The 12,376-nt window shown below is 33.8% G+C and overlaps 2 protein-coding genes across 2 annotated transcripts; both read right to left on the reverse strand.

Annotated features, from left to right (window-relative positions):
* Positions 1-383: 383 nt before the first annotated feature.
* Positions 384-1,144, reverse strand: LOC107460138 (gibberellin-regulated protein 11). Its single transcript, XM_016078468.3, has 3 exons — positions 1,029-1,144; positions 898-940; positions 384-803 (listed from the first exon to the last, which is right to left on the reverse strand). Exons 1-3 carry the CDS (start codon positions 1,110-1,112, stop codon positions 622-624), a joined length of 309 nt encoding a protein of 102 aa, XP_015933954.1. The 5' UTR covers positions 1,113-1,144; the 3' UTR covers positions 384-621.
* Positions 1,145-2,802: 1,658 nt separating this feature from the next.
* Positions 2,803-6,246, reverse strand: LOC107460128 (putative pentatricopeptide repeat-containing protein At5g37570). The gene is made up of 4 exons (XM_021129024.1): positions 5,468-6,246; positions 5,170-5,380; positions 3,701-3,856; positions 2,803-2,892 (listed from the first exon to the last, which is right to left on the reverse strand). Exons 1-4 carry the CDS (start codon positions 6,244-6,246, stop codon positions 2,803-2,805), a joined length of 1,236 nt encoding a protein of 411 aa, XP_020984683.1.
* Positions 6,247-12,376: the final 6,130 nt, after the last annotated feature.

Here is a 12,376-nt window from a genome sequence, read left to right on the forward strand (position 1 = left end):
ACCAATCGAAATAAAACCAATTAAAAAATTAATTAACTGTCAACACGGATAATTAAAATAAACAATTATTTAGTAATTAATAATACTATTTAAATTAATCTTTATATTAACAAATAGGAGGACATGTAAATATAAAATTCTACCAATTTTATCTTTAAAAACACACACACACTGCACACTGAACCCTTCTGAACCTCCGTTTCTGTATATATAGCCCTCGAACATTGGTTGTATGAACAGTCAATTAGATAGCTTTAACTAGAAGCTAAACCGAAATTCATAATGTAAGATATTATATATATCATCAATGCATTATATACAATTGCATTTTATTACAATTTTATCTCTTTAATAGAAATATACAATTAATAAAAAACATCTTGTTTGCCCTCCCTCCTATTATAATATAGGAAAAGTTTAGGAGCCAACAATTTTATTGATTTTTGGTCAGCATGTAACCAGCAGAGAAAGGTGAGCCATTAGATGAAGTCTCACACCAATCTCACACCATTAAATCATCATTGATAGCTATTTGATGGCTACTAATCACAAAAGTTGCTGGCCCCTAGCATTGCTCTTATATATATTTACAGTTTCGGATGCATCTATATATAGGTAGTTCTATGGACACTTGCGTTTGCCACCATGGGTGGTTTGGGCGTAATAGCAAGGGCAGGTTTCATAGTTTCCAGAAGTGCCTGGTGGTACGCAGTTACATCTTTGACAGCATGTGTTGCACGATCTCTTGCATAGATTTGGATGCGATGATTTGCTGCATCTAAAATCACATTTCCCTTTGCAATCTGATTAAATTCATCATCAATTTAATTATTATTAACTTTATCTCTTGCATATATATATGCCTATTTCGTATTTAACTAATAATTCAATTCGTACCTATCTTTGGACCGGGAACATCCCCCTCCACTGTTGGTACCTCCTGTATAACACGAAACATATGATCATATATATAATATGAAATTAACTTCATGTTATTGTATAGAAAAAAATCAATGAATGTTTAATACCGATTTATCAGCGGCGTCGACGCTAAGTTGGAGGAGGAGAAAGGATAGAATAAGGGAAGCAGCTAGAAGCTTAGAGAGGGCCATGGCTTATTTTTATTATATATAGTAAGTATATTGCCAAATTAAATAAGAGTTCGAATAATAAATAAATAATTATTGATAAGTGCGTGGAATGAAGAAACGACAAGAACCCATTGTATTTATACTAGAAGAGAGAAGGCCATAAACCGAAGGGAAGTGTTTTACGAACCTATCATTTTGGATATGCTCCATTTTTTTCTCTCTGTTTCTTGTTTTCCCTTCTCTCTCTTCTTTGTAGGAGAAAACAAAGGTGGTATCCATACAAAGTTGTGGCTTTACTTAACATTTCTCTAAATAAAAGATAGGCGCTAGTATAGCTAGCAATTAATTTAGATATCCAATAGCAGCATTGATTAATATTGGGAACTTATATTTTTGGAATGTATGTAATTAATCCATCCAAGAATATTATTCTTACACATTAGAAATTATTTATTAATCTTTTTTCTAGAAATTAATTAATTAAAAATAAAAAGTAAAGTAATTATTTAAATAAGTTCTAAAGATTTTTAAGATTAGACACTTTAGTGCTTTAAATTTTAAAATACACAAAATAATGCCCAACGTTTAATTTACAGTCACCCTCTATTAGTGAAATGTTAACTCGCAAGTTTTCCTTTTAATCGTCAACAAGTTAATGTCCTAAAGGCTCATATATTTAATAGATATAAATAAAAAAAACCAACGTAATATCCTTTTCTTGTAGTACTACCGTTACTTAAGCGTGGTTTTTGGGTGGAGAGAATGTTTATAGCATCAAAAAATAATAAATTTTAATCTCTAAAATTTTTAATCCTTTCGAATTATTCATATATAATTCTTTTTAAATTAATGATTTTAATTTCTAAAATGTTTGGCCTATTTATCTCAAATTTAGTTATTTATATACAAAAATTTTTTTATATATTTTCAAAATAAATTAGCACCTTTTATAAAAAATGAATCCTATTTATTTTTTATCATATAAGATATTAATTTAATTTAATTTAATTTATAGGCACCATATTCCATTATCATTTTTTAATGATGAAAAAAAAATAAATTATCACTACAAAAACGGTTGGTTAAAATAGCAATTTTTTAGGGTCATTACAAAAACAGTCCTTATTCCCAAAAATAGCATTTTCAAAAAACGTTATAATTTTGGGCACTATTTAGAATATTATGGTAGATTCCGAAAAATCGCCACAATTTTCATAGTTTAAAATAATGATTTTTTTTATGTTTAAAATGGTAATTAAAACCGCCATTTCAACCGAATAAAATGATGATTTTTTTCGAACGGTGGTTGAAACTATCATTTTAATCGAATAAAGTGACAATTTTTTGTTTAAAATGGCAGTTAAAACTGTCGTTTTTACTAGTTAAAATGGCATATTTTATATTTAAAATGGCAGTCAAAATTGCTGTTTTTACCTGATAAAATAGTAATTCTTTATTATTTAAAATGACAGTTAAAAATCGTTATTTTAACAGTTAAAAAGATAATTTTTACTCATTTTAAAACCACAATTTTAACCATCATTTTTATCTAATTGAAATGGCAATTTTGTGCCATTTAAAATGACAATTTTTTATCTATTAAAAACTCGATGATGGCAATAACAACGGCGTTGCTTATGGCGGCGAGGTGATAAACAAAGAGGGGAGATGAGCGGTGGTGACTAACCTTAAGATGAAAGCTAGATCCAGATCATAAAAGCTCCTTGAAAGCAGTGACACGGTGTTGCTTGCGGCGGCGAGGAGATGAACCACGGCGGTGAGATAAGCGCCAGCAACAAACCTTCAGATCAAAGCCAGATCGAGAACCAGATCGTAGAAGCTCAATGAAGGTAGCAACACGGAGATGATTTGCGACAAGGAAATGAACAACAGTGAGGAGATGAATGACAGCAACGGGAGATGAAAGGCAGCAAGAGATTATAGTTCATCATCCACACCTTTTGATATGTAACTAGGAGTGGAAAACGGGTCGAAACCCGCCGGACTTGCCCATATAACCCGCCCAAAAAGGCGGGTTGGGCTGAAAATTTGAAACCACCAAACTTAAAAAGCTTGCCTAACCCACACAGCCTAATCCGTGGGCTTCGGTCGGGCGAGGTGGGCTTCCCCAGCAGGCCAGACATTTTTTTTGTCAAGGCCATTTTTTTATAAATTTCTATTATATTATTGATTTACAAGAGGATGATGATGATAATTGAAGATGTTCTAAGTTATATTTTGGATTATATTTTATGTTTGATTGATTATAAATTTGAAAATGATTAATTATATATTTTAGACAATATTTGTTTTGCTTTGAACAATGCTAGTTTTATTATTTTGTTTCAAAAAATTTGGTTTATGATTATGTTTATTACATATTTATAATTATAAAGATTTTAATGTTTGTGAATTTAGAAATTATAATTTTTTATATCTTTAGAAATTATAAATTTATTGAAATGGTTGTGACATTATATATATTGTTTAATATTTAATAGTTTATAAAGATTAAAAAAGAAAATTTTGGTAGGCTTGGCCCGCCAGCCCACTGTTAAGTGGGGTGGGAGAGAAATTCAGCACCGCCTCACTAGGCGGGGCGGGCCAACCTGCCAGATGACAAGCTTTTGGTAGGGTGTACTTTCCTGTTTGTCACCCATATATGTCTTAACACTAATCACTTTCAGTCTATCATATGCAATGACACTCCGAGTTAAAAGACCAATGGAAGAATTATAGTGGTGGTTATAAACTGCTATGATAAACTAAAACCGCCACAAAAATCATCAACATTATGACAGAGATTATGAAACCGCTAAATTATAAAAAATAATGGGAGTTATGTAAAATCGTCATAAAATTAGTGTCATTTTAATCCAACTTTTTTGTAGTGTATGTTCTTTGAAGAGATAGGAGAACTCTTATTTAACATTAAATTTTCCACACAAATAATTGAAAATATTTATGCAAATGGTTAGGAAGTCAATACTTTGGGACTTGCATATAATACGAATCAACTCATCTATGAAGTCAAATTTGTAAGTTTTAGTCAATCGCAAGGTCAACGTGGATGGTTTATAAAATTTCAATGTGAAGCTTCTAATACATTGCAATACTTAAAGACGAAATGTCTTGGCAAATCAAAATGTTCTATTAATGTTTTTTAGAAAATTTTGGGATTTACTAGTTCTAATGTTGAACAAAATAGGCTTGTAGTTAAAGTTATTTGTGCTACCACAGTTAGCAATTATGTCATGACTTAGGAATCTTTTCTAAGTTTATTTAGTGACAACATTTTAGAAGTTTAAATAATAGTCTTGATAATGAAATGACCTTTTAGATTTAGTTGTTATTATTATGGCTTCTATATTATCTCCATATAGATATCATAGATTAATTATTAAATAATTTTATTTCTTATGGCATTTTAGTGTTAAGAAATAAAATTATTTTTTAGTACATATTTTGTTATTTTTCAAATTCTATATTTATTATATATTTTTTAATATTTTATTATTTTGATTAATAAAAAAATAAGGGACAAATAGGTTCCTGGCCTTTTTTTTTGCGGACATTTTTGTCCCTAAAGAATGGAAAATACATTCATGTCCCTGACCCCTCTAAAATGTGGACAAATACACCCCTCCGTTGAAGTCATTCAGTTAGACTCAACGGAAAACGCTGACGTGGCTCCCGTGATGCTGACCTGGCCGTTACGAAATGCCACGTGGACTAAAGCTTTTAAAAAGAAGACGTATTAGTCCTAGTCCACCAAAACCGTAGTGACAACAACTGAAACTGCAATCTCAAGCAGAAATCGATAACTGCGTCCTTTCGACTACCAATGCCGATGACTTCGATGAACTTAAGCAGAAATCGATAACCGCGTCCTTCCGACATCTATCCATCGATCTGCTGTTGCATATATGTTAGACAACAGCACATAGTTAGCAGCATTTTGGGGCTCAATCTCAAAAAGTTGATTAGCAGCAATCTCTCCTAACTCTGAATCACCGTATGCTTTACATGCCCCAAGAAGTGCACCTCAGAAAGTAGCATAGGACTCTACCGACATTACTTTTATAAGCTCATAAGCATCCCGTAAATGCCCTCGATCACGGTTAGGTGTTTCTTCAAATAATTTTAATGCCCTTTCCATGTTTCCACATTTAGCATTCATATCCAGAAGTGCTGCAATCACGTGGTCATGTTTCATATCAATATGAAACAATATGAATTCATCAGGTTTCACATTCATTGATTCCATCTCAAGAAATACTCTCAAGGCCCTGTTAGGTTGACCATTCTATACATACCCTGACATCAAAGTAGACCATGCAACAATATCTTTTTTCGGAGCTTGGTCGAACAAGAACCTTGAGGTAGCCATGTCACCAGCCTTTGCATAACCATCAATCATGATCGTGAAAGAAATAATACTCTTTTCCGACATAGCATCAAGCACTACCCTAGCATTGCCTAAATCCCCCACCTTCACAAAACCCCATTTCATTGCATTCCATGATGCCACATTCCTCTGAGGCATTTTATCAATAAGCCTTTTTGCTTCCACCATATCCCCAACCTTCACATAGCCAACCACCATAGCCGAAACTACATTCTTCTCAGACATTCGATCAAACACCTTGCGAGCGTCACCAATCTTTTCAAATTTCTCATACATATCAACCAAACAGGTTCCAACAAACATATCACCTTCAATCCAACACGTTAACGTCGAGCCATGGAGCAATTTTCCTTTGCAGGATCTGCACATGCTTAAACAGGCCTTAATCACAGAAGAGTAAGTGTACCTATCGGGAAGAGACCCATGTGCCTTCATGCGAATAAAAGCAGAGAAGGCATCGAAAAAGTAACTTTCTTTGGTGTGGGCTCCGATGAGGGAGTTCCAGAGGAAAGGGGAAGGGCCAAGGACTCGGTCGAAGATGGCGGTGTAATATGAAGCAGTGGTGGCAAAGGAGGCGAAAAGAAAAATGAAGTGGGAGATGATGAGGTGATCTTGCTCTAGACCTCGTTGGATGATGGAGGCGTGGACTTGGTAGAGGTGATGAATGGTCTTGCAGGGCTTAAGAAGGGTGGTAATGGTGGCAGTTGAACGCAGCGGAGAATAAGAGTGTTGAAATATTGAATTCATTGGAAGAACGGCATCGTTTTGGTGGACTAGGGAGTAATACGTCCTCTTTTCAGAAGCTCCAATCCATGTGTCATCCCATAACGGCCAGGTCAGCGTTTTCCGTTAGGTCTAACGAAGTGACTTCAACCGGGTGGGTATATTTGTCCACATTTTAGAAGGGTCAGGGACATGAATGTATTTTCCATTCTTTGGGGACGAAAATGTCCGCGACAAAAAAGGTCAGGGACCTATTTGTCCTTTACTCAAAAAATAAAAACATTCGAACGGATTATTTTAGAATTTTTTTAATTTTTTAGGAAAACTCTGAGAGTTTTTAAATCTTTTAGTGAATGTTTTATACTTCACCCTAAGGATTGATTTGTCCAGTTCACACATGTGGATACTTAACGTCCATGTGTGCGAGTTTACATTCCACATCAATAGTCACCGTTAGTTCTTAACAGAAGGGGACTTTATTTTCTAACAGAAGTAAATATTTAGAACTATTTTGTGTATTTTAAAATGAGAGATCAAAGTGTCTGATTTTAAAAATTTAAACAAATGATTTGGATAATTATTCTAAAAATTATTAAAGAAAAATTTAGAGTAGTATTGCTATTGATGCGTGAGCGTCTTTCATATATTTTCCTGGTGAATTTACATTTGAATTGTCGAGTTTAATCAAGATTTAAATATCTTTTAACCACTATGAATGCTACTTTGAATTGTGTGCAATTATATTTATTTCAGGTAGCATTTGGATGGATTTGATGGAGTTTTTGTAGAAGAAGAGAAGAAAGTGAATGATGCTGTCAACCATGACCTCCTTGCACTCCAACGAGAATAACTTAAGTTACAGAGATCCAATGGACGTGATTTCAGTGGCATTGGAAAGCTAACTTACAGAGCTTTTCAACGATATATAATAGTATACACTTATTCTCCAGCAGGCTCGGCCATACTGGCGCCTAACTTGGCTTTTCTAAAGTTAGGCGCCAGAAGAAGGATTATGCGTGAACTAGGTGCTGTATTGGTGGCGCCTAACTTGGGATTCTCCAAGTTAGGTGCCAGGACCATAGGAACTCCCAATTTCTTGCTGCCCACTCCAAGTCTAACTTCACAATTGTGAAGTTAAGCGCGAAGCCTAATGACAAGCAATGGTTCCCACGGTTCCTTAAGGCATGCACGAAGAGGCTATTAAATTTTGATTAAACATTTATTTTAATTATAAATAGGAATAGATATTATTTAGTTTTAGAAAATACATTTTACATTTAATTAAGATTAGATATAAAAGGGAAAAAATTCAGCCCTTCGGGCTCTTCTCTTCTCTCTTACCTCATTTCGCACTTTACAGTTTTTCAAAATCCTTGTTTTCTCTCTGAACCATGAGCAACTAAACCTCCACTGTTAAGGTTAGGAGCTTTGTCTATTGTATGAATTGATACTATTACTTTTCTATTTTAATTCATGTACTGATTTCAATTTTAAAAATTATTTTCGTTCTTTATCTTATGAATCTGAGTGGAACGGAAGTATGACCCTTATTCTAATTGAGTTTTTGTAAACCTTGGAAAAGCAATTTACCTAAACAACAACTTGAAAACAAATTCTTCTAAATCGCTAATTATATGGACTTAACAGGATATGTGACATATAATCCTCTTATATTTGGGTAATTAGGGTTTCTGTGGCACATAAACTAGAATTGAACTTAACCCTCTAATTGGAATCAAGTGACCAAGGAATTGGTGATTGATGAAGGTTAGAGGAGACTAAAAAGGTCTAAGGAATTAGGGTTTACACATATAGTTTGCCATGAATTGAATCTTGCATGATTAAAGTAGTTGGTAAGAAAAGTTAATCCAGAAAATAAACATCTCTGAAGCCTTAACTATTTTCTCCATATATTTCACAACCCATTTACTGCTTGCTTTCTGATTTTCTGAATTTACTATTTGATGCAATTGAACTCTCAAAACACCATTTTCTATTTGTCTAACTAAGTGAATCACTCAATCGTTGTTGCTTAGTCCATCAATCCTCATGGGATCAACCCTCATTCGCTTGAGGTACTACTTAGTATGACCCAGCGCACTTGCCGGTTAGTTTGTGGGTTATAAATTCCACACTAGTTATGCAGATATTTAGCAATTGAAAGTTATGACCAACTTGATGATTGCAAACATTTAGAATGGTTCAAAATCTAATATTTGGGAGTGAAACCTACTCCTCTTGTGAGTATCAATCTTATATGCGTCAAAGTCTTTACTTTGTCAATGAAGAAGAATAAGAAAATAACTTTGGAAAATCAATAAAAAGTAAAAAAAAATGAATTTACTTGATAAATTTAACATAAGTAATACTTCACAAAACTTCGGATTAAAAATTACAAATTACTAAAGAAGATAACTTGATAAATTACAATAAAAAAAGGAAAATGACTTTGCATAAAAAGCAAAGAGTGCATAATTGACAAGAACATAAAGGAAATGCAAAATGAAACCTACGCAGAAAACTAACTTAAGTAAATCACAAAAATTCACTGGGATTTGTGAGAAAACGTGTTTTAGAGTGAGAATTTTCCAATCCCTCGTATGTTGTTCATTAAAATATTTAAAAACATTCTCAACCAATCTTGGTTGCCCTGTGTCGACTCTAGAGTACTACAAAAAGTAATTGTTTTCATCAAATGCAGAACTGATAACCATCTTGCACACAATGTTTACCAATTCCCCCTCTTTATTGAAACGATTGTCATCGAACTTTTTTGGTCAAACGACTCATTACCGATATCACTTTGTCGACCAATAAATTGCACCCTAGGATCATCATCGCTGTCGAGGTTTTATTTCAATAGAGTATGATCGATCATTTGCCACAATTAATTTTATTTTTAAATAAATTCATGATACTCTTTCACTTCCCAAGTAACTGCCATCATCATTGTGACTCCATCAAATATTCCCACGTCCTTTCACATCCCATCAATCTTTTCGTGCCTTTTTCATTTCTTAACTTTCATCTTCCAAGACACGCATATAAAACCAAACTTCTTCTTCTTCTTCTAACCCTTCGTTTTTGAAATTCTATTTCTGCTAACAAAAAACGCTTGCCTTTTTTATTGGTTATCTCTGCTTATCACTGTGCCTAACTTTTGTCACTATCATTACTGTTTCCTAACTTTAATCTTTCAACTTTACACTTTTCTGCATTCTTTTAGTACATTCTCTCATATTTTTATAAATCTCTTGCATGCTATTTCTTATTTTCTTTTCCTTTTATTCCATTACTACTTCCCTTGCAACCAATTATTAACAGCTACTGATACACCCATTAGCATAAAATGATTTCTGTAACAACTCTAATTTTTGCACTAATGCAATTTTTTCTTAAAATAATATTTTAAATTGATTAGTTTTAATTTGACGAGTCAATTTCGAATCCTGAAGTAAAATAAATGGTAATATAATTTTATTATTATGTTATTTATTTATTTTACTTGCTCTAATTATAACGAAGCTTAGATAATAATAATATTATTATTATCAAGTTTGATTTTTGCCGATAAAAAATTAATTATTTTTATTTCTTGATGAATTTAGAGTTACTAAAACTCCATCAAATATCTTTTAATTCCTAAGTTACTAATGGAAAGAAGAAAGGAAAGAAGGAATAGAAACGTGAATCACATTAAGCAATGTTATCCCATTAATTATTAACATGCCTTTCTTTTAATTCAATATGACCAAACTGAAGAAAGAAAGAAAAGAGAGATTTCAATCTAAAACTACCTAGTAATATAACATTGACACATAATCCTTCAATCTAAACATATTGCATGAAGAAAGGGTAAAGTGACCGAGAGCTTTCATCAAAGAAACCGTAACCCACTACCATTTTCTTCCTTTGATTTCACTCAATCCATAATCCTAATCAAAAATCTAATCATGTAAAAGTGTTCGTATCCTCTTCTTTTACGTGTTGGCGTTATTTTTGTCCAGTGGAGGTCGACAGTGACGTAGCTCCTTACCCCTTGAGTTTGGCCAACTGGAGTTCTACGAGGCATAGAGAATTCCAGACATTTTTCCCTTCAGCAGCTCAGTCAGAAGACTCCTCCAGAGCTTCGCATATTTTGATTTCGCACGAAGGTAGAGTTTTGGTAATTTTTCACCGGTTAAATTGGTATTTGATAAGTGAATTGATGTCGTGGTTACTTGTCGGTTGAATTTATATTGATATTTGTGATAAGTTTGAGGTTTGGAGGGTTTAAGTGCAGCCAAGAACTGAGTTATTCTGATGATTGTGATTTCTGGATTACGGTAGGATAATTTAAAAATGTTAATAGTTTTCGGTTTGTTTTATTGGAAATGATTTGAAAAGAGTGTTAAAAACGGTTTGGATGGAACTCGAGAAGGGTGGCAGAGTCTGGATTTTAGGGGAGGTGTCGCCAAAATTTTGTTATAAACCTTAAGAATTTATTTGGACGAAAAAGATTGGATTTGAGAAATTGTATTATTTGATTTTCGAATTATTCAAAAAATAGTTTTATGTCGGATTTAATTTATTTAAGAAAAGTATATATTCTGAGTTTGATTTATTTAGAAGAGAATTATTTTATGGTTTTAAATTATTTAAGAAAAGTAATATGTTTAAGTTTGAATTAAAAATGAAACGGGACTGATGTTTTGAATTTGACTCAGATTTTATTTGGAGGTGTTTTAGTGAATTTCAAAAGTAATTGAGTTTTTATTGAATGAATCCATTTGACGACATCTTGGAAAATGTTAAAGAATTTATGTTAAAAATAAAAGGGGGATTAGTTTTGGTTTTAAAAGAAAAAGAGAAGACAAACCGGCACGTGTGTTTATGAAATAATTAAAAGGTCACAAGAGGGTGATGGAGAGTAAATAGTTATAGTGTTGATGTGAAAATGTTAATCCATGGGCTTTATGTGTGAGTAATTGTACGGGAATGCCCGTGTATATGGAATGGTTTCCAGGAGAAAGTGGCACATGCTTCAGCTGGAGAATCGGCGCCTGCAAGTATTTGCAGAGGTCATGATCGACATACTTCAGCTGGAGAATCAGCGCCTGCAAGAGGTTGAGACCTTGCAGAGGTTATGCCGCTAGAATGCCTTATCTGACTTGCGAGTCGGATTGCGTCGGGTGCAGGTCGAAACCGACAAATGAGGTCATTACCTGTGATAGGACTAGACATGCATCATCCTTGTTGTGCATCTGCATTTTACTTGATACGGTGAAATTATTTGTGATTTGTCTTCCTGTGTTTATGCATTCCTTACAGTTACTCTGAAATGTGGTAATTAGATACTTCTCTGTTATTCCTATATTTTTTAATGTGAATTACTTGAATTGTGGTAACCCTGACTAAACTAACTACCCTCGACCCTAGTAAGAACCCCCCAGTTTTTACCCCTTTTCTTCCTCCCCTTCAGATGGAGACTTGAGTTATATTTTACGAGATGGACCCTTGGTATGCGAAATTGTGATTTACACTTTTCACAACTCCGCATAGCTGACCAGCAAGTGCACTGGGTCGTCCAAGTAATACCTTACGTGAGTAAGGGTCGATCCCACGGAGATTGTCGGCTTGAAGCAAGATATGGTTATCTTGTAAATCTCAGTCAGGCGGATTCAAATGGTTATGAGGTTTGATAATAAAAAGAAAAATAAAACATAAAATAAAATAAAGTTACTTATGTAGTTCCTTTGTGAGAATTTTAGATAAGCGTTTGGAGATGCTTTGTTGCCTCTGAACCTCTGCTTTCCTACTGTCCTCATCCAATCATGCGTATTCACTTCTATGGCAAGCTGTATGTTGGTGGATCACCGTTGTCAATGGCTACCATCCGTCCTCTCAGTGAAAACATGTCCTCTACGGTTTCCCGCATGGCTAATCAGCTGTCGGTTCTCGATCGTGTTAGAATAGAATACATTTATTCTTTTGAACACTGTCACTGCACCCAACAGTCACGAGTTTGAAGCTCGTTACAGTCATCCCATTCTAGATCCTACTCGGAATACCACAAACAAGGTTTAGACTTTCCGGATCTCAAGAATGCTGCCAATTGGTTCTAGCTTATACCACGAAGGTTCTAACGTCACGGATTCGAATGCTCTGTTGTCAG

Source organism: Arachis duranensis, chromosome 8, assembly GCF_000817695.3.
Source record: "Arachis duranensis cultivar V14167 chromosome 8, aradu.V14167.gnm2.J7QH, whole genome shotgun sequence".
In the NCBI taxonomy this organism is placed as follows: domain Eukaryota; kingdom Viridiplantae; phylum Streptophyta; class Magnoliopsida; order Fabales; family Fabaceae; genus Arachis; species Arachis duranensis.

Coding starts and splice junctions, on each gene's coding strand:
- LOC107460128 (XM_021129024.1), bottom strand. CDS start 6,246: ATGAATTCAATATTTCAACACTCTTATTCTCCGCTGCGTTCAACTGCC. Junction 5,381..5,467: donor GGTGACATGGCTACCTCAAG/GTTCTTGTTCGA, acceptor TCAACCTAACAG/GGCCTTGAGAGTATTTCTTG. Junction 3,857..5,169: donor ATGCTTATGAGCTTATAAAA/GTAATGTCGGTA, acceptor TGGCGGTTTTAG/TTTATCATAGCAGTTTATAA.
- LOC107460138 (XM_016078468.3), bottom strand. CDS start 1,112: ATGGCCCTCTCTAAGCTTCTAGCTGCTTCCCTTATTCTATCCTTTCTC. Junction 941..1,028: donor TCGACGCCGCTGATAAATCG/GTATTAAACATT, acceptor CGTGTTATACAG/GAGGTACCAACAGTGGAGGG. Junction 804..897: donor TGTTCCCGGTCCAAAGATAG/GTACGAATTGAA, acceptor GAATTTAATCAG/ATTGCAAAGGGAAATGTGAT.